Source organism: Myotis yumanensis, unplaced genomic scaffold (assembly GCF_028538775.1).
Source record: "Myotis yumanensis isolate MYYU_CA2020_CCGP unplaced genomic scaffold, mMyoYum1.0.hap1 SCAF_3, whole genome shotgun sequence".
Lineage (NCBI taxonomy): Eukaryota > Metazoa > Chordata > Mammalia > Chiroptera > Vespertilionidae > Myotis > Myotis yumanensis.
Genome location: NW_027223754.1, coordinates 126,383,070 through 126,405,431, shown reverse-complemented (window position 1 = coordinate 126,405,431; position 22,362 = coordinate 126,383,070). Strand labels below are relative to the sequence as shown.

At 42.5% G+C, this 22,362-nt stretch overlaps 1 protein-coding gene across 2 annotated transcripts in view; it reads left to right on the top strand.

Annotated features, from left to right (window-relative positions):
- The first annotated feature begins 20,728 nt into the window (after window positions 1–20,728).
- Window positions 20,729–22,362, top strand: part of PLEKHG7 (pleckstrin homology and RhoGEF domain containing G7) — a 45,224-nt gene continuing 43,590 nt past the window's right edge. For both annotated transcript variants that reach the window (XM_070407590.1, XM_070407589.1), the window contains exon 1: window positions 20,729–20,971. In XM_070407590.1, coding sequence (XP_070263691.1) covers window positions 20,847–20,971 — 125 coding nt within the window. In that variant the 5' untranslated portion in view covers window positions 20,729–20,846. The remainder of the gene's footprint in view (window positions 20,972–22,362) is intronic.

The following is a 22,362-nucleotide window of genomic DNA, read 5'->3' as shown; positions in this document are numbered from 1 at the left end:
TTGAGTCTTTAACATGGACATAGGGCACTCCTGGGTTAAACAAAAGGTATAGTCATCGACTATGGCAACCTCTGCCAAAAATAAAAATGAAACCAATTCATTGCAAGTGATGATTTAACTTTCTAATGTACTATAATCAGCCTTGCACACTCCTCATCGCCCAGGTAAATGTGCTCATGAGGCTATTCCAGGCTCAAATCCTTTTTCTGATTATATAATCCCTTAAACAATGACCCAGGAAATATTCCTGCATGCAAAGAAAATTACATCAGGTAAAGTGCTTTTTGCTTATAAAAGTTTAAAGATGACTCTATCTTTATTTAATGACTGTAGGTTATATAGGAAATAATGTTTATTGCATTTTGAAAAAACTTTACATCCATATATAATGCAACAGTAATCTGACCCTTCTCACAGAGTCCTTTTGCTTGAGAAAGATTTATGAGTGTCACTGGAGAAAATTGGATCTACCTTTCTTCCATTTAGAAATTATTCTGGCTTATGTAACAAACCGTGTCCTCTCTTCCTCCCCGCTTCCTTTGCTGTCCTCAGGAACATTTTCAGAAGAGCAGGTCTATGCCTCTCTGTTTCTAGGGCTCCTGCTGCTTCTGCTTATTCACCACCTGAAGTCTTAATTCTCTGTTTGTTACACCACAATTGGCTACTGTGGAGATAATTTTGCCATAATCATGCTAGAATTATTACTTGAGGACAGAGATCAGAGGGAAGTGAACGAAACTAACAATGGGTCCTAAATTACAAAGAAGAACCAGAAACAGGATAATTTTCAACTAAATTATCTGTTCTAGCTTTGCTACATTTAAATTAAAATTCACAGGCTTGTTCTACCTCCTGTCGGGCTTTAAAAACTCATTTCCTGGGTTCTTATTGCAGTCATTAACTTCTTCACAGTGAGAATTCTGACAAGGAGGCAAACTCAGTCCCTTCAAAAACGTCATCACTAGCCCTAACCATTTGTCTCGGTGGATAGAGCGTCCACCCACGCACTGAAGGGTCCTGGATTCGATTCCAGTTAAGTGCATGTATCTCAGTTGCAGGCTCCATCCCTGGGCCTGGTTGGGGTGTATGCAGGGGGCAGCCAATCTATGTGTCTCTCTTATGTCAATATTTCTCTCTGTGCCTCTCCCTCTCCCTTCTGCTCTCTCTAAAAATCAATGGAAAAATGTCCTCAGATGAGGATTTTAAACACACACACACACACACACACACACACACACACACACACACAAACACACATACATACACACACACACTCACACACAGAAATGTCATCACTAAAAATTGGTTGAGTCGAGCTGGATGAAACGTGCTGGCAGATCAGCAGCAACTTAGGACTTCAGCCCAATTCAGAAATAAATTTCACACCTAAATGGTAAATCTCATCTCCACACTTTCCAAGGTAGGCGATTTATTGATGGTTCAGTCAACATCACAACACATTCATTCACATAAGTCTAAGCGTTACTGTGAGTCCCTGTTGAACATCAAGTTCAAAGCAGTCCACACTCATATTAAACAGAAGAAATGAATCCCACAATGTCTCTGTTGGGTGTTGGCAAACACAGATGGGCTGGTACAGAGCCAGGGGCAGCCTAAGGAGTTGTGAAACCTTAGTGGTGCCTCCTTCTTGGGTTTCCATGGTATGAGGTTGCTTGGTTTACTTCCACTTTTCCACACTGGCTTCTATTCCTCAGAAACACTAAAACAATTCTTCAGGCCAATCTGATGTTAAAAGAAACATATGATGCGAGAGGTTGGGGACATATCTTAGCCTAGTCACATACCAATTTTAAGAAAACTAAATTACTATTGAAATGAATGTGGTGAACACAGCCTAATGTGACCCCCAAGTCACACTCTTGTGTAACCCCTTCCATTCAAGTGGGGTGGGCCCTGTATGCCCTTCCTGGGATTAAGCTACAATATATCTATTAGATTCCATTTTACCAGGGAGAAGCTGTCCTGCTGGCCTTGAAGAAGCAAGCATTGTGTGAACCACCCATGGAGAGGAACATGTGGCTGGGATCTGCAGGTGGCTGGGATCTGCAGGTGGCCGGGATCTGCAGGTGGCCAGGACCTATAGGACCTGAGAGCCTCAGATCTACTACCACAAGGAACTGAATTCTTCCAACAACCACAAAAGATCAGAAGAAAACCCTGAACTCCAGAAAGGAATGCGGCCCAGCCAACACCACGATTGTACCCTTGTAGGACCGTGAGCAGAAGACTCAGATAAATTGTGCCCAGACACCCAACCCAAAGTAAGTTGGAGATAAAAAGTCTGTGTTTTGAACTTCTAAATTTATGATACTTTTTAAATGCAGTAATAGAAAACTATTATAGTGACCAATGGTGTGTTCATATTAAAAAACAGCTGTGTGGCCACCAGAAATCAAGGACTGGTGCCACCTACAGACCAGAAAATCTACAGGAATGTATTCTCCCGATATAGGCCAAGTGGTTTAGATCAACGGAAGACAGTGAGAGCTGCCTGCCTCCTGAGAGCAATGTTTCTAGAAGGTAGGAAGAGGAACCAGTAGACTCCCCCTCTAACTGTTCTATATCATCGAGGATTCATTTGGTTGCAAGCAAAGAAAGCATGACTCAAAGTGGCTTAATAATAAAGAAAATTTAATGCTGAGAAAACATAAATGTAGAGAAAAGTCTTTCTGGAATTTGACGAGGACTGATTCAGCTACTCAATGATGTCACTACAGCTCTGTTTTGTTTTGTTTGTAACTCCACTCTCCCTGCCATGGCTCCTCCACCCTTGTGGTCTCAAGATGCCTGTCAGCAGTTCCCAGTGCTGCATGCCCCCTCTCTCACATCCATCAGGAAAGAGATCTTTGTCCCAGTATTCTCAGCAAAATTCCTGAGAGTCACATCGACTGGACTGGCTCAGCTCACATGTGCATCTAGGAGCCTGGGCATTAGAATGCATATTTGGCTTAGCCAAGGTCATGTGTTCCATCCAACAAGCTGGGCATGATGGAAACACATAAAACCTAAATGAAAATCACAACTCTTTGGAAGTGGGTTGAGTCATGGATCCAGGGAGGCTGCTAACAAATGTCTACTAAAACCCTGATTCAAAGAGGCAAAGTTAGCTCTGTCCTGTGACTTAGAAGGGATGAGGACATTGGAAACTCATTGGGAATCCCAACCCATAGGACCTTCTCTTTTTAGCCAAAAAATAGCACTAGGGGTCAGCAGTAGCTGCATGGGAAGGTCTCAGACCTTGTTCCTGATAAGAGTCTCGGCAAGCAGAGGATTGGGCCTGATGGGAGCTGTTCCATCCTGCATGTGTTCAATGGCACAGAGATCAAGGATTCCTTGTGACTGCAGTTGAGGCTCCACATCCTCCTTCATGCCCCATAGTCTTCCAAATCACTGAGCAGGCAATCTGATAATTTAATTGGATTGTTCTCATTTCTTCTTTCAAAACACGTCCTATTTGAGATATTTTGTTATAAACCCACACCCTGTCAGAACTCAGTCCAACACTTTCCTGGCTGTAAATCAACACTAAGCACGTAAGTATATCCCTCTGTAGGAATAGCAAATAGAATAACTACAGAACCCAGTAAAATCCTATATAATAACAGAGAAACATGCAAATTAACCATCCCTCTGCTATGCTCAAGCCACACCCACCAGCCAATCAGGAGTGAGTATGCAAATTAACTCAACTAAGATGGTGGCGGCCACAGAGCTGGAGCGAGCAGGAGGTTTGGGTTGTCCCCGGCGATGGAGGAAGCCAAGCTTCCCGCCTGCCCTGGCTGGCCTTGGGCTCTGCTCCAGGCTATGAAGTTTCAATTATAGAAGACAAATAAATCCCAGATACCTGCTTCCAGCCAGCCATGGTCTTCACTCAAGGAGGGGCTGGGAACCTGGGGGAGAGGCAACCTGGGCTCCACTCAAGGCTACAAAGTTTCAATTATAGAAGACAAATAAATCCCAGAAAAAAATAAAGAAAGGAGAGACCGGGAACTTGGGTCACTGGGGGATGTGGCCAGCCTGAAAATGGCCATCAGCCCCTCACCCAGGCTGGCCAGACACCCCAGAGGGACTCCTCCACCCTGAAGGGACTGTGGGCAGCCTGAAAACAGCCCTCAACCCCTCACCCAGGATGGCCACACCCCCATGGGGTGAGGGTTCCCACTAGGGGGCTTGGCCAGCCTGCATACAGCCATCAGTGCCTCACCCAGGCTGGCCAGGCACCCCAGTGGGGACCCCTACCCTGAATGAGGTGTGACCAGCCTGCAAAAACCCATCAGCCCCTCACCCAGGTTGGCCAGACACCCCAGCAGGACCCCCACCCTGATCCGGACACCCTTCAGGGCAAACCAGCCTGCCCCCACCCATGCACCAGGCCTCTATCCTATATAATAAAAGGGTAATATGCAAACTGACCCTAACAGCAGAAAGACTGGGAATGACTGGTCACTATGACACACACTGACCACCAGGAGGCAGACACTCAATGCAGGAGCTGCCCCCTGGTGGTCAGTGTGCTCCCACAGGGGGAGCTCTGCTTTGCCACAAGCCAGGCTTATGGCTGCCAGCACAGCGGTGGTGGCAGGAGCCTCTCCCACCTTCTCAGCAGCGCTAAGGATGTCTGACTGCAGCTTAGGCCTGCTCCCCGCTGGCAAGTGGAAGTCCCCGAGGGCTCCTGGGCTGCCAGAGGGATGTCTGACTGCCAGCTTAGGCCCGATCACCTGGGGAGCAGGCCTAAGCCAGCAGGTGGACATCCCCCGAGGGGTCCCAGACTGCAAGAAGGCACAGGCCAGGCTGAGGGACCCCCCTGAGTGCACAAATTTTTGGGCACCAGGCCTCTAGTAGTATTATGAATGTCCAGATCTCCAGCTGCAAACTGCAAATACAGGTTGTAAGAATAAAGTACAAAATTTAAGATGGCTCAGTAGAACTATCTTTCTTTGAAATAGTTATTTCAAGAAGTCAAAAACTTTAAAATTATCTGATTCATGAATCTTTGACTTTAAGTTTTAGACCACAAGTGTACAGTGGAGTTTATCATATATTTCAGTTCATAACACACTAAATAAGTTATATTTCCACATGATTCAAGAACCTAGAAGAATAAAACTCTACAAGCACAGTGATCAATAGCATCCATTAGCCTGCATCAGGACACTTGAGGGAGTGGCAGAGAGTGTGGTGAACTGGACACAGCTTGACCCGTCTAAAGCAGGGAGCCTGTCCTCAGATCTAGTCGTTCTGTATAGATATGGAAGTGTGGGAATGGGAACGTAGTGTTGCCAGTTTGGTTAACTTTTTTTTTTTAAAGCTTACAATCTAAATCTTCCTCTAAAATCTCCTAATTTTTAATATTAGATTACTTTTTCTTAAGCTGGAAGGCCAATCGGAACTCCACAGTTTGCAGCCAGAGATCTGGACATTCATGATGCAGGCTTTCAACTTTGCATGGGGCACCTCTCAGATGGCTTTCTCCCCAACCAAAGCTTCTCCAGCTCAAGTAACCTAGGCAGGAAGCGGGAAGCATGAGCGAGCTGCCCCTCTGCAGGACCGGAGAGGAACTGTGTGTCACACTGAGAGAGAAGGGACTGCCGTGACTTTCAATGAATTTGCCCCAGAATCTTTTTTTTTTTTTTGCAATTCTACTAAGTTTACATTTTACTCATATAGTCAGTACATGCAATAATTCCCATAATCTTCAAAATAAAGGATGAGATGCAAATACAACTTTTACTAAAACAAAATTTCTCCCCCTGTACCCTTACATAAATGTCCAAAGGGGAATGTTTTCTTTTAATATATATTTTTATTGTTGATAGTATTACAGATATCCCCTATTCCCCTCCGCCTTTAGCCCCCTCCTCCAGCCCCTATCCACATCCCCCTGCCCCACCCAGGTCTTCACCATCCTATTCCCTGTGTCCATGGGCTATGCATATAAGTATATAAGTTCTTTGGTTTATCTCTTCTCACCCCAGGATCTTGAAGGAGAAGCTGCTTTTCTCCAGGGTTTCCCTTCCCCGTACAAAATGCCTTTCTGTCCCCTTTCTCCTTACATGTTGCACTATTTTTTCCCCTGACAGTCCTTTGTGACCCCTTTGTAGACTCTTGATTTTCTTATTTAAGTTACAACCAGAGGTTGGACATTTTTGGATGAAGATCAAATATCTCGTTATCATTATCCCCTGGGAGAGACAGTTTTACAATCCTGAGTGCGTGAGGGGACTAGGAGATAAAGTACGACCTTCGTTCCACAAGCCAAAAGCTAAAATACTTTATTTTTATTTCCTTCTAAAGTGAAACATTTCATTTCTAGACAGCCTTGGCAAGAGCTTAAACTATTTTTATGCTGGCTCCATGCTGGCAAGTAGAGAAATGCCCTTGATACTGTGTTTGTCTTGGTGGCAGTGATGCTGGCCACTATGGTGAAGGGAGTGGGTAAAATCATTATTCAATATTGTAAATAAATAATGTTCTAATAAAGCTAATATGAGAAAAGTAAAGACTAATACAAAAGTTATCACAAGACCAAGATCTACGAATTAAACCTTTTTTTCCACCTAAAGCTGCAGTTCACAAATGTTTAACATGTGTAACATGTGTAAACATCACTGGAGAGCTTGTTAAAACACCAACTTCTGGCCCTACCCCCAGAGTTTCAGATTTGGGAGGTGGGAGGGGCCAGAATTGGCCTTCAAATAAGTACCCAAGTGATGCTGATGCTGATCCAGGACCCCACTTTGAGAACCACTGACCCAAAGAAATCTTCACAACAAGCATGTAATGATTCTAAGCAATGGAAACTTCTGTGAATTAGGTTTAATTAGAATTCATTTGAATTTGTTTTTTTTTTTATGAAGAGTCTGTAGAAATATTCTTTTAACACTGCGTGCATTCTTTGGAATGAAAGCAATGTCTCCATCTAGACACCAAATAAAGGTTCTTCAGGGTCCTGCTCTCACGAGACTGCCGGAAAATACAATGTATTTCATTTTAACTTTATGAAAATGAACGCACAAATTTGTTCCCAAGAACAATGATTAGTCCTCTATCAGTCAATGCTGATCAAACAGTCCACTAATTAAATCCACACAAAATGTTTTAAGATGTGAGCTAAGTAAGGTCGGTCAAAAGGAATGATTCTCACAACCTTTAAGAAAACAAAGAGAGCCCAGCCAGAGTGGCTCAGTTGGTTGAGCAAAAGTCCACTGAGGTCACCAGTTCGATTTCGGGTCAGGAGACCTGGCTGGGTTGCAGGCTCGCTCTCCAGTAGGGGGCATGCAGGAGGCAGCCGATGTTTCTCTCGCCGCTGTTTCTATTTCTCTCTCCTTCTCCATTCCTCTCTCTGAAATCAATAAAAAAGAAAACAAACAGAATAGGAACCTGGAAATGCTTTATTGAACTATCAACACCCATCAGTGAGCACCTGAAGGGGAAGCAAAGAAGCCTCATTTGCATCATTTTTGTGCTGGATCAGTTATTGTTCAGCAGAAACAAATCACCCGACTCTTTCCGAGGTGATTTTAGATTCTGAACTTGCTTCCCTGTAGGCTTTTTCATAAACAAATAACTAGAAAGGTCTCTAAGGAGGGGAGAGACCAGTTCCTCATTTCAACGTGTAACAAGTTTGTTGCCCACACTCGGCTGAGAAGGGTCCATTGTTACAGGTGTGGAACCTGCTCTTCCCAGCCCTCGCCTGGCAGCTGGCTTTGTGGTTCTGCTGACTCCCTTGTCAGGACTCACCTGGACAATGTCAGCTTCAGAGACAGACTACCCACAGGTATTGGAGGCAACCTTCACTCTGTCTGGGTTTCTCTCTTGCGCTTTCATTTGTTCAGAGCCGGTTGCTACCAGCTTCTCTTGGTCCTGTCTTGCTGGCTTCTCTAAAAGAACAGGTGAGTCATTCATCTGCATCTTTAATTTCCCGTACACTGAGATTGCCTCCCAACAGTGTGGGTGGCGTTTTCTGGGTTCTGAAGGCTTGGCAGGTAAAAGGCTGGTGAATTTTCTTTATAATATTATTTATTGATTTAGTCCTTTAGAGGATAGAAAGGAGAAGCATGAACCTGAATTCTTCTGGTAACTTTTGACTCCTTATCATATTCATGGAGGTCATCATTTAGGGAGAGCCCCCCAGGACCCTCAGCCATGATCTCTGAACCTCTGCCTCAAGCCTGTGAGGGAGGTACTCTGATGCCTCTTCATAAAAGGGGCCCAGAGGCTAACAAAGGGGGTGTGGCTTGTCCTGGGTCCCAGGCTAGCTGGTAGTGAGGTGAGGTGGGAGAGCCAGCAGATGGTCCGGAGCCCAAGGGCTCTTCTCTCTGCAAACTGCCTCCCAAAGCCCTGTTATTTAAAGATTCTCTGGTTTTGCAGTGAGTTGTGTCAGCAGTTACTAGTGCCTTGGTTCCAATATTTGAGACACTGGCCACTAAACAATACTTGATGACCCTTAAATTCTAGGGGACAAAATAACCTCCTACTGCCCACCATACCCTTGTGTTGGGACCCTGGGAAGGAAATCTGAAGCAGTGCCCTAACCCCTCAAAGGCCGGAGGGGAACCCCAGGGACTAAGAATTCTGATGGAGCTATTCTGCAAGTGCCTTTGTGAATGCAGTGAATTCCTGTTAGGGTGTGGCTGCCTAGGATGTGGACAGTGCTATAAAGAGGAACATTTAAAAATCCCCTGGGTGTGTACATGTGTGAAAGTACCTGTAACTCCAGTCTTCAGCTCAGCCATCTGTTTGTTGGGAGGATGAGAAACTGGCCTCTCCAGTTAGGGCCTGGAAAGAGACCTAATGTATCTGTTTTTATTAGTGGTCAAGATGGGCTTTTTCATTCTTCTCCAGCGAAGCTGGGATTAGCTTTTAAAGCAGCAGCCAAGATTATCAATCTGAAAACAAAACCAGTTCACGAATATGTGAGTTTCCTAACTAGTATTCCCCTCTCCCAGGTGTCCCAGATAAGGGACCTCGTGCATTTTTATTCTACATGGAAAGTTCTGTACACTTGAGTCCTCCATTCAAAATATTAAAGCACACCAGATTTCTTTTGCAGATAAGAACTGAATTGACTTTAGTTGGTATCTAGGTAGTTCCTCAAACAACTCTCAACCTAAAATTCATTTGGCCTTAACCCAGATGAGAACCAGGGAGTAAGTATAAGAAAGCACAAAGTCTGCAGGGTCAATGTCATGACAATGCATAACACTGGGTTCCTCCTCTTTGCTGATAAGAGTAAATCTAAGTAAAAGCCTATTAATTCTCTCAACACAGCTTTTTTTTTTTTAACTTCTATGCTTAGAACCAATTAGAAGAAACAAATTAAAGGGGAGAGCAGCTGCCATAGTCAAGCACACAAAATATAATGAGAAGCAATGAATAAAAATTAGGGAGTATATCAGTATGAGGTCATTTTGTTTGGAGTAAGTACTCACATGCTATAAAAACCTGTGACAAGTATTGCATTCCTCATAGAACTACATTAAATGTGGATATAATCATTGTATTTCAGATAGTACTGTGAGGGATAAGGTTGAGGAGGTAAATAATACACCATAGAAAAAGTTTTAAAAAAATGTTGTTGGTGCAATTAAAAATTTTTAGCACTAAAAAAGGAAATTATTAGTTCTCCTTAAAATTTGGCTATCCAAATGTGTTCATTCTTTTTTTTTTTTTTTTTTTTTTTTTTTACTGTTCATCAGATTATTTATTCACTTGGTTTTTAGATTCCCTTGTTGATAGATGTGTATTTGTTGTTCATAATTTGTATCTTTACCTTTTTCTTCTTCTTCCTCTTAAAGGATACCTTTCAGCATTTCGTATAATACTGGTTTGGTGGTGATGAACTCCTTTAGCTTTTTCTTATCTGTGAAGCTCTTTATCTGGCCTTCACTTCTGAATGATAGCTTTGCTGGATAAAGTAGTCTTGGTTGTAGGTTCTTGGTATTCATCACTTTGAATATTTATTGCCACTCCCTTCTGACCTGCAAAGTTTCTGTTGAGAAATCAGCTGACAGTCGTATGGGTACTCCCTTGTAGGTAACTGATTTTCTTTCTCTTGCTGCTTTTAAGATTCTCTCTTTGCCTTTTGCTCTTGGCATTTTAATTATGATGTGTCTTGGTGTGGTCCTCTTTGGGTTCCTTTTGTTTGGGGTTCTCTGCGCTTCCTGGACTTGGAAGCCTATTCTTTTCACCAGGTAGGGGAAGTTTTCTATCGTTATTTCTTCAAATAGGTTTTCAATATCTTGCTGTCTCTCATCTTCTGGCACCCCTATAATTTGGATGTTGGTACGCTTGAAGCTGTCCCAGAGGCTCCTTACACTATCTTCGTATTTTTGGATTCTTATTTCATTTTGCTTTTCCAGTTGGGTGTTTTTTGCTTCTTCATATTTCAAATCTTTGACTTGATTCTTGCGACCCTCTGGTCTGCTGTTGGGTGTCTGTATAATATTCTTTATTTCAGTCAGTGTATGCTTAATTTCTAGTTGGTTCTTTATCACAACATCGAGGGTCTCATTAGATTTCTTTTTTTTTTTTTTCATTAGATTTCTTGAGGATCTCACTACATTTATCGGTGGTCTCACCAGTCTTCTTGAAGATCTCACTACATTTATCGACAGTCTCACCAGTCTTTTTGAGGGCCTTATTAAATTTATCGACGGCTTCTAGACAGTTCTTTAAAGACCTTAAAAGTGTGATTTTGAACTCTATATCCAACAGTTTTGCTTTCCTCCAATTCTGTCATTTGTGTCCTGATTCTTTGTCTCTGCATTTTTTATGCTTCTCTGTGTCGATAGAGTACCTTTCTGTGCTAAGTGTCCCAATTACCTGAGGTAGACAGTCTTGGTGCACCCCCTTGTGGGCTTTGTGCACAGTCTTGTTGTAGTTAAGCCTTGATTGTTGTAGTTATCACTGTGAGAAATTGATCTCCAGGCCAATTGGCTGTGAGAATCAGCTGTGTCTGCAGTGGGAGAACTTCTGTGCTGGAGACACCCCTCTGGGGCTAGACTTGCTTCGATGGGGCTTTGGTGCTCACTGAGTCTGCCCCCTGAGTGTGTCTTTTATGGTTCCACGGAGCTGCAAACTGGATGGTCCAAATGTGTTCATTCTTAAAGGGCTCCAGCTTGCCGAGTTTCACTGTGAATTATAGACTTGCTAAAATTTTATTATTGAAGAGCTCAGAATATGTGGTCAATACTGATGTTATCTGGCTTCCAAGCTATCTGGCTTCCAAGAAGTCTCTTAGCTCACTAAAGTTTTTTAAGGTTTTTTTTTTTGTTGTTTGAACCTGGAAGGGATATCAAGTAAATAGCAAACCAATTTTTACATGCAGGCTATTCAGATGAGAAGAATGGACTCACGCACGTTAATTATCTCCCAACCGTAAAGGCTGATCATGTAAACTGGGCTATCCCTGTCTCCTACGATGAATTAGAATTTTCATGTGAAATGTCAGACACCTTTTTTCTCACCCGAGTGTCCTTCATTCGCGACAGATTCCACACTCCGCTCTTCCTCACTAAAGATGCAGCAACCTGCCTGCGATGATCTTCTGGAAAAGGACAAAGACATCCTAGAGGGAGAGTGGCACTTGGATGCGGAAACTGAACAACCCCCATGTGGTCCAGAGAAGAGCAGCTCTGACAGTGTCCCCTGGCAGCTTCCAGCCACACGGCCTCGTAGCTGCATGGGGAAGACAGAGCAGTCGCACCCAGAGCAGCCCCAAAGCCTGGAGGCCTGTCCTCTGCACCCCCAGGGAGGCCTGTCGAGGAAGCCCTGTGAGAACCAGGGGAGCCTTCTCCACTTCGACCGGCAGGCCCCAGGCCGGATTTCCACCTCGCCCACCTTGAGGAGATTAAGGGGCAATGGCTGTGGGACGAGGCACTCCCTGCCTCAGCAGGAGACCTTGGAAGAGCCCACCTGGGGCGGCCGGAAGGAGCCTGCAGGCTCCCCATGTTACCTTTCCCAGAGTCTACCTGCAAGCCCCCCAAATTCTTCCCACTCTTTATCAACCTTGAGACTTGGCTCAAGATTGCCTCCAGACCCCAAAAGGATCCTCACCACAGCTGACTCATCTGAGCCCCAAACAAGGCCCACAGATGAGGCTGCCTTTCCAGTGCTTCAGCCTGTCCACCAGGGGTCCCTTCCCCCCTCCTCTCTTCCAGGGAGAGGAAGCCGCTCGCCCAGCCCGGCTGCACGGCCCCCAGGGCCTCAGGTAACAGCTCTAAGCCCCCTGCCTCTCAGCCCCTGGGCCGCAGAGCAACATAGGTCTCCGTGTTTCCACATTTCCCCAAAGGCCCTGGGATGGGAGACAGTACAGGAGTCACCGCTGAGGGGACACACACTCTTTTGGACGAGCTGCCTCTCAAGTAAAAGGGATGCAGCAGTTTGGGGAAGAAGGAGGTGGAAGTCTAGCTCACTTTCATCTTCTATATCCTGAGGGCACTTTAAGAAAGGGCCCTCCGAGGTCAGGCTAGGACAGATGTCTGTCCGGCATCGGCATCGGCTGGTAAAGGTGGCCTTCTTGCAGGTACACATAATTCAAAGACGGCATTGTATGACTAGTTTCAAAGGAAAGAAAGAACAGATTATTCAAATTTCTAATCTTCTCTCCCTCCCTCCAAAAAAAAAAAAACAAGAGAGAGAGAGAGAAATCTAAAACATGCTAGCTAGAAAAGTTAACTGTCTCTTTTCAAGGTGTCTGCTTTGGAATTTTGGGTCGATTTAAGCAAAACTAAAATGTATATTTTTTAACTTCTATTTCAGGGAGAAGAATTGCATCAGTCCAGGTGTGTATGTATATTTTTTCTCTGGCGCTGTGAAACCTGTTGACTGTTCACTTTGCATCTACTTTTCTGTTCTGACAAAGCAAAGCCGATGGCTTATTAATCAGGGCACTTGGTTTTATACGGTAGCTCCCATGTCACTCTTCACACTTACAAATAAAGAATCTTAATTTTAAGAGACTCCTTTAGAGCACAGCATTTTGCTGTGGCTTTGGGGGGCAGGGTGTGACAGCCACATGTGGTCATGGTTTTCATTTTGAATTGTCAATGAATTGGCCCTGTGGCTTAATTAGCATACACTTAATAATAGGTTTTGTCAGGTAGAGAAAGTGGGAAGGACATGAAACATTCAACAGCTTTTCAAAGAGAAATTCAGAGGACAAAGATAAAAGAACAAGATGTGCTGTTTAAATCTAGGACAGCCTTTAAAATGTCTGTGACAACTGTTCCTTTATCAAGAACACAGGTGGATTGCGTCACCACGGAAACCAGCTCTGCACTTGCAGCATGGCCCTCAGGTTGTGGCGGTGGATTTGCCATCCCTCCCAGGGAGGAAGAGCTTCTCTGGCTGCAAGGGAAAGCTCCATGGCTAATTTCATCCACCCAATTTGTGGGGTTGGGGGAAAAGCCCTCATTTCATTTGGAAAGTCACGAAGGAATCTTCAAGGAATTAGCCATTGTATTGTTACTGGCCGAGGCAAGAATCTGTGTTCAAAATAGGAAAGACGAGCTCCATTTCTGCAATCTTTGCTGATTTTAACCCCAGATGATATAAATATATGAACAAATGTAGGGAATATTTACCAAGCCACAGGAAAATGCATAAAATTGTGTTAGTGTAAGAGTTAGCTATTGCTACCTAACAAACCATCCTAAATCTCAGTGGCTTAAAACAACAACCAGTTATTGTTTCTTCAAAATCTATGTGTCTTCTGAGGGTTAATTGATCGGGGCCCATGGTCGGCAAACTGCGGCTCACGAGCCACATGCGGCTCTTTGGCCCCTTGAGTGTGGCTCTTCCTAAGCCTTAGGAGTACCCTAAATTAAGTTAATAACAATGTACCTACCTATATAGTTTAAGTTTAAAAAATTTGGCTCTCAAAAGAAATTTCAATCATTGTACTATTGATATTCCACTCTGTTGACTAATGAGTTTGCTGGCCACTGATCTAGGCCATACTCAGCTGGATAGTTCCCCTCCACATGTCCCTCATCCTTTTCATGGGACCAAAGGTCCACCCCAGACATGTTTGTTTTTCTTATGGTAAAGGGAGAGGTTCAAGAGAACAGGCAGAAACGTGCAAGGCCTCTTGGAGCCTGAGCTCTTTATCTTGCCTAATTTATTGGCCCAAACAAATCACATGGCTGAGCTCAGGGGAAGGAAATTATGTGTCAACAACAGTGGGAGAGCATTGAAATGTTACATGGCAAATAGCATGGAAACAAGAGTTGGGGAAGAATGGGACCATTCATGCAAATCTTCCACAGGTTCAAACAAAAATAAAACTCTAAAATGACACCTAATTTAGATGTGTCATAGAAAGAGAAACAGAGAGTAGTCTGAGAGAAAGATGAAGATGTTGATTAGAGTCATTATGATAGGAGGAGGTTTAGAATAAATGTGAGAGTAGAGGGTGGACTGGCAGCTTCCTTTCACATCAGGAGCCACGTGCTATTCTTTCAGTGAGCTCCCCATCCTTTCCAGAAAATGGGATATTTTGGTAGAAAGTTGAACTGGAAAACAATCATACAGAGTCTAGTAGAATGGTTAGGGATTTGTTCCTTTCCCAAAGAGCAGTGTGAAATCATTGCATGGATTGATGTGATCAGATGGATACAGACTAGACATGAGATTTAGATGAGAGTGAACTCCAGCAGAACAATTAGAAGGTTCAGGTATGAGAAGTTGGTAGGTTAGGCTTCGATAGCGGCAGTGGAGTTAGAAAGAGGTCATACTGAGCTATTTAAGAACTACAATCACCTAAACTTTGCAAATTGTAGACTATGAGGGGTGAGGGGAAAGAAGTTGTCAAGAATGACCTCCAAGCTTCTGGCTTGTACCACTGGGTGGCAAATGGTTCCATTTGCTGATCTAAGTAACATTGAGGGGAGCAGAGGAGGAGGACAAGGGTAGATGGGATGTAGGTCTTGACTATAAATCTGAGCATGTTAGGTTTGAAGACCCATGAAGCATCTGAGTAAAGATTTTGAGTACATGCTTGATTAGAGAAGGCATCATGGATGGAGATTTATATCTGAAGGTCTTTAATCAAGGAATGCTTCCCAGAGCAGGTGAAGTCTGTGTCCAGCTTTGATTATAAGATGGAGTTAGCAGACATAAAGGTTAAGTGATAGGACACATTAAGCCACTTGCAAAAGATTATGTGCAGGCAGTATTTATTGACATGCAGAATCTTTGTGAGGCAATAAGAGAAACAGTCTTAGTAAATTCAAAGGAACAACTTGGTCAAAGAACTTGAGGACTTTAAAAGCCCTGTGGAGTTCAATACACCACAATCACATAATATGAAATAGTGGAAGTTCACAGAAAATAAAAACAGGAAATTAGAAGGCAGGTAACTTGGACATCTTGATATCTAGTGATGACCTTGAATTACTAAATATTGTTTCTTTAGGACTTAGTACAATACTTGGCATGTAGAAGGCAAGGTTTGTTGAATGAATAAGTAAAAGACTAAATAACTATAATCTATGAGTTAATATGTTAAATATTCATATATTAATAAAGCAGTAATTTTTTCATCAGCCATAGACCACTCAATCTATATATTTTTAATCAAAAAAGTTCACCTTAAGCATGAATCTTTGGTAAAGAGCTAACCATCTGTAGCACAAAGATCCTCTGTCTGACTGTGTTTTGCTCCCTCCCCCTCTTCTTAGTCATGTCTCTAATCTTTTCCACAGCTGCCATTGGTCAAAGGGCTGCTTCCTTCAGATAGCTTACCAGGCTCAGTCATATTGTCAGGAAAAGAGCTCCGCCTGAGGCCCTGCTGGCCATCCAGGAGCCAGGGGCCTCGCTTCAAAACCCTCATCTAAATTTAGCTAACTTAGGGCTTGAATATGCCTATTAAATGGTATAAACCTAGGACCAGCAAACTATGGCCTATGGCCCAAATACTGCCCACCACCTGCTTTTACAAATCAAGTTTTAATGGAATACAGCCACACCCATCATTTCAATCCATCTATGGCTGTTTTTCTGGCCATGCAATGAAACAGACTGTATGTCCCAGAAAGACTAAAATATTTACTGTTTTGTCCTTCATAGAAAAAGTTTGCTGACTCCTGGCATTTTAAGAAATAGTTGCCTCTGTGACTGTCAGTTAATCAAAACAATTATTTTGCCTTGTTGAATTTCAGATATAAAATCCTTTTTACAGAAATACAGCTTTATTTTATTTATTTATTTATTTATTTGCTATAGTGTTTTAACATGTGGCCTGACAATTGGGCAGACTCATGTATATGAGAAGGGCCCAATCTATGCTCAGTTCTGAAATCTGTTCAGTATTATTGCTTTAATTCTAGGTTTTTATTGTGAATTTTTTCCTCACTGTCATCCCCTCTCTTCCTCCATAATATTTCAGTGAACTCACATTTATTCTAAACCTTCTCCTATCACCAAAATATACCTCCTGAAAAATAATCTTTACAATTCATCCTTACTTTACAATTTATCCTAAAATGTGAAGAACTTCAAGTTTAAGAAATATTACACTTAACCTTTCCAGGTAGAGCAGTGTATTTCTTTCTTTTGGATTTCCCTATAAATGCCTCATCATAGTATCTAATATGCTGTACTGCATTTCTTTTATATTCATCTGCTTCCAGAATCAAGACCTTCCTGAGAGCAGAGAACACTTTTTTATTCTTAAAACTCGAGGACCTAATTAGAATCTATCTCTATAAATATTTATTGAGGGAGGGGACAGATGAAGGAAGGAAGACAGGCCAGCCACAGACTTCTTGGCTTACAGTGTTACTTGTCTCTCCCAGATGTATTTGCGTTTTGAGAGCACATGAGTTGACACCCCTTTAAATCTATATTCACAGAAAGTTGTGTGTCACACCTAATTTTCTGGTCAGCCCTGAAGCTGAGAAGGGAAACCTACATATTATGTTCATGAGAACAAAGACTAACCTTCCAGTGTTCAAAAGGAAACAAGAAAAAATGCTAACTGTATTCAAATTAGCAAGTGGGGCAACATTAGCATGAAAACCAAATGACAAGGTATTTGGAAGCCTGTCACCGGGAAGAAACCAGACAAAAACATTGAATACGAGTAGTGCATCCCCAGAGCCATCTGGAGTTACCCTAAGTGGGCAGCGTAACCGGTGTTAAGAGCTACTGGAACAAACTCTGGGTTTGAATCCTGTCTTAACATTGCTCTGGCAATGTGACCTTGATCAAGTTCTTTAACAACTTGAAACCTCAAAGTCTTCATCCATGGGGTGGAGATACAAATAGTATCCATCTAATATGGCTTTTGATACTATTAAATAACATTATTAAATATTAGGTGTTGTTATTTTTTAAAACCATTCACTTATTTATTCATTCATTTATTCATTAAGCACTCCCCCTAGTAAGTTATTGATTTATTCTTTCTAAAATATTCTGACTGCAGATTGATCACAGGAAACTAATTCAATGTGCCTGAACTTTAGTTTCACTACAATACAATATTATCTTCTGCAGATTTTTATTTAAAACCTGTCTGTAAACTCTGGGAAATATCAGAGAGAGAAGACTGTATTCCAGCTCTCATGGAACCTGTTAGAAAGGTGTTGTTAACTAGAGAATAATAGATGCTATACTGTCATTTCATTTAGTTAACTGCAGTACCCTGTAAAATTATACTTTGTTGTATTACCTTCTTCCCTCACACACTTTTATTGAGATATCATTGACATCTAACATTGTATAAGTTCAAGTATACAACATAATGATTTTATACACATACTAGAGGCCTGATGCACGAAATTCATGCATAGGTAGGTTCCGTAGGCCTGGCCGGCTATCAGGGCCAATCTACAGCGTGACTGGAGGGGCGATCAGGGGGCCCTCACTGGCACCCTCCTTGGCTGGCCTGGGGCCTGTGGGCTGGGGGCAGCGTCTGCCCCCTGGTGGTCAGTGCGCATCATAGCAACTGGTTGTCCCACTGGTCATTCTGCAGTTCAGTTGTTTTGCATATTAGGCTTTTATTCTATAGGATATAAAAATGGTCACCACAATAAGTTTAGTTAACATCATCACCTCACATAGTTGCACCTTTTTCCCCTTGTGATCAGATAAATGGAAGATTGTCAATTACTCAGGAGGAGAGACTGCAGCCTGAAGGAGCCAGGGAACCCTCCTGATCTGGGCATGGCTGGAGAGTAGAGGGTGGACTGGCAGCTTCCTTTCACATCAGGAGCCACTTGCTATTCTTCCATTGGCATCAGCTTCTCTAGATGCAAGCTCCATGAAGTCAGGGTCATGTCTGTTTTGTTTATCATTGTAACCCAAGGGCCTAGAACAGTGCCTGGCACATAGTAGGTGTTCAATAAATGTTTAAGGAAGAAGAAAGGAAGTCAACTGGTTAGTTAGGGTAGAACAAGCCTAGTAGAAAATTTTATGTTCATTTTTGTTTTGCATACTCTCTCTTCCAACTACTTTTTTGTCTCCATCCAGCTTCTTTCTACCTCCCCCACCTTCCTAATCTGTCTTGTGTTTATCTCTCAAATGTACCTTGGACTGGTAGGTATTTGTACAAGTATTGTTTGATCTCCCTAGGCAGTATTTTGACTATTGTCCAGAAAAGACAGTTAGCCTAGAAAGACACTGAGAGTTCTAAGGAAGTACTAGCAACTACCTTGCTCTGAACATGTGTGTTTGATAAGTATTACTTATTGAGCCCAAGAAGTCACAACTTGGGTGTTTTCTACACTGTGGAGATTCCAAAGACTGTCTCTGTTCTGTGTTCAAACTCATGAGTTTTCCCACTTAATAAATACTCATCTAATAAGGCTTTTTATATGGTCTGATAACCAAAATCAATATGCTAGGGAGCGCCATCCATTTGTTCACTCCACATCCATGAAGTAGCCACTATATGCCAGGCCCTGGGCAGTGAGCTCCCCATCCTTTCCAGAAAATGGAATATTTTGGTAGAAAGTTGAACTGGAAATTATGGTCAAAGATGCAAAGGAAAGTTTCTAACAATCTTCTGAGTCTCATAATGGAAAAAATATATCCCAGATTTAACTATGAGACCTAGTTTCATAATTGGCAGTCTAGTTGTCATTTCTCTGTTGATTATTTTCAAAGAGACCTTTTTAAAAGATTGTCACTGATTCTTAATGTGTTCTTCCTGTGTAATCAACCCATAGTTAAAAGTAAGCATTTCAAGTTGCGCTGTATTTCTTGCATACGGCAAAACACTATGATTCTTAAAATAGAACACCTATCTTTTCTAGCCACACAATTGCTGGAATGCCACCTGCTGAAAAGGTATACTTACCATTAATTTTACTATCAGACAGGGACGATAGCATCTGAAGAATGAGACCTGACAAGTCCTCCTGACAGAAAGGAAAAAAAAAAAAGGTAAAAAAGAATAAAAACATTGGGCAACATTCATAGCAGAGGAAAGAATAAAAAGCCATATCCAAATTGTAGCATCTTCAATAAGATTTTTATTCCAGTAATATACACTTATCACTATAGGGCAGTTGCTAACCCCCATATTCTCTGGCCTTTTTTTTTTTTTTTTTGCCTTAAAATTTGCACTTGGGAATTAAAGGTCAGTAGTCCTTGGTTAAAGCCCACTGTACAGAAGGAATCATTTTTAAAAATGCAATTAATGCATCGGTCATGTTTCTAAAATAGAAGCTTTGATTATTTGTTTCTGAACATTTCTGCCAAGATAAAGGTCAGCACATAATTATTATCCTCACTCACTGGCCACTGGTGGGAAAATGAGAACAATGCTGCCAGGCTGGTGTGGCTCAGTGGTTGAACAACAACCTTTGAACCAGGAGATCACCGTTCGAATCCCAGTCAGGGCACATGACCGGGTTGCGGGCTTGATCTCCAGTGGAGGGCATGCAGGAGGCAGCTGATCAGTGATTCTTTCTCATTGATGTTTCTATCTTTCTCTTCCTCTTCCTTCCTCTCTGAAATCAATAAAAAAAAATATATATATATTTTTAATGAAAGCAATGCTCTTAAATCCCTGATTCATAGATTGCGAGGAATGAAAAAGGTCTCACTCACAGCTGTTTTTCACATGAGGAAACCGAGGCCCAGGGAAGCAACATGCTAAGGACACACATGGCATTGGACTTAGAGCCCGCCCAAATGATCCAGAATAATCTCATCTTGAGACCTTTCATTTAATTCCACCTACAAAAACCCTTTTTACAAAGAAGATCACATTCATAAATTCCATTGGTCAGGATGTAAACATATCTTTTGGGGGACCCCTATCCAATCCACTATACTCCTCTTTTACCTAAAGTAGTAATCAGTATTATATCAATTTTTGAAAAACACTTTGTGCTTTAAAATGGTTTATAGTATCTTTTTCTATTTCTAAGTCTTTTAGGAGTCAGACTTGTGTATTTGAATTTTGAATTCTGGCTCTTTCATTAACAATGTGACCTTAGGTAGATTTTTTAACTATCTCTTTAAGCCTTGGTTTCCTCCCCTCTACAATAAGGACGGAATTTCCCTTCGCAGGGTGCTTATGAACATTATAATGCATGTAAAGCACCTACCAGGGTGTCTCTCTAGTAAAAGTGGTGTTCAGTAAGTACCAGTTGATTTTAAATTAGAATAATATTCACCAACACCAATCTATTCAACGTGTATGCGTTGGAGGTCCACCGGGGACACATTTCCACCAGCCAGAAACTTTTCTGGCACCGACACGCGAGCACAGGCTCATTGTTCAGTGTTGACTCATGGGTGTGCAGCCTGCTCAGGAGTGGGAGAGAATTCTCTGGATTCTCTAAATTGCTGCCATCCCAGCCCACATCATGGACCTTCAGATCTTCAGCAGGGGACAGGATGAGGAGCTGTGCCAGAAAGGAGACAAGATTATTCCAGCAACCATGGGACTAGTCCCTTCGGATCTGACCGGCCTGGGACAACGCAACTCAGGGTTAGTGAAAGTGTGGCCCTGTCGGGGTTTCTGAATGCGGGGCTTGGGGGAGGCGGCAGGCAAGGCGAAGGGCTATGAGGTCTGGGTCAGGCAGCCAGTTATACAACCTCCTGTGCCAAGAGTTTTCTACTGAAGCAAAGAACCAGAATAGCCAAGCAGCATCAAGCCCCAAAAAAGCATTTCTCAAGAATGTTTGTTTAGTTGTGCTTCCCCAAACAAAGGACAGTGAGGTTATACTGCACTTCCACAGGCACAATGGCTTGCCAACCACACCCCAAACATTTTGCATTTATTATTAGTTTGCTTCCTAGCTTAATATCTCTCGGAGGAAATTAGGCATCAAAAAATTCCTTTCCTGCCCTACTCCATGCACACACCGTTTGGCTTGGGAGAGATAGATAAAAATTCTGAATTTATTGCAATGATTGCTTCCAGTGGCTATTCAGTCTAGAACTAGACACGATGATTCTGCCTGCATGCCATTTTTTATAAGAAGCAATTTTAATATTTGGAGTCACAAAAATAAGATACCAGTTTGGAATCACCAACACCTCTCTCTCCATGAAACCTAAATTCAAAGTCATTCTGAATTCACTGCAACTATTTGCATTAATAGCACTAATCCAACCATCTGAGCAACCCCAGCTGACATGCGGACCCTTTTCAGAGTCCCAGAAATCTAGGCCACTGCCAGGCCTGGGGGAGGCGGGGGCAGGTTTCTGCACGAGTTCATGTCTGTGTATGTTCCTATGTAGATGTTCTCTTACTGTTTACCTAGGTCTTCATATGGTTGCAACTGTAATTTTGATAATTTTATTAACCCACACCCTCTTTTGATGAACATGAAAATGTCATGTCCACAGAGAATTTGTTACTCCCTTCCAGGGTCATGCCCACCTTTCCATAATTAGCACAACAAAGCCGAGGTCCCAGCCCAGCCCAGTGTGAGGCAGTTGTCTTAGTTCTGCTCCTTACGTGCAAATTGAACTCCAAAACCTGGCCTATGTGCTCCCAAATGGACGCCTCATGTCAGAAGGCACGCTAGACAAGGAGAAATGGATAGGGGTAATTTAACCACCTTTAATGGGGGAGAGGAAACTCAAACTGCATTTTTCTATTCTATATGCATAATCATTCATATTCCAAAATGGAAAAGCAAATTCATTTGAGGACTGTGCATCATTCTGTAGGTCAATATACCTATTTATTCAACAAGCTTATTAAAATATCTGCTCCATGTCAAGCTCTATGTTAGTGCTTGGATTCTATGATCTTTAAGACACAGCATGAGCCTGCAATGAAATCATAAAAACATAAATTTGGGGGAGGGGACTGAGGGAAAAGGAGTTGGCTCTCTCTGAGCGGATCAGAAAAACTCCTGAAGGAAGAGA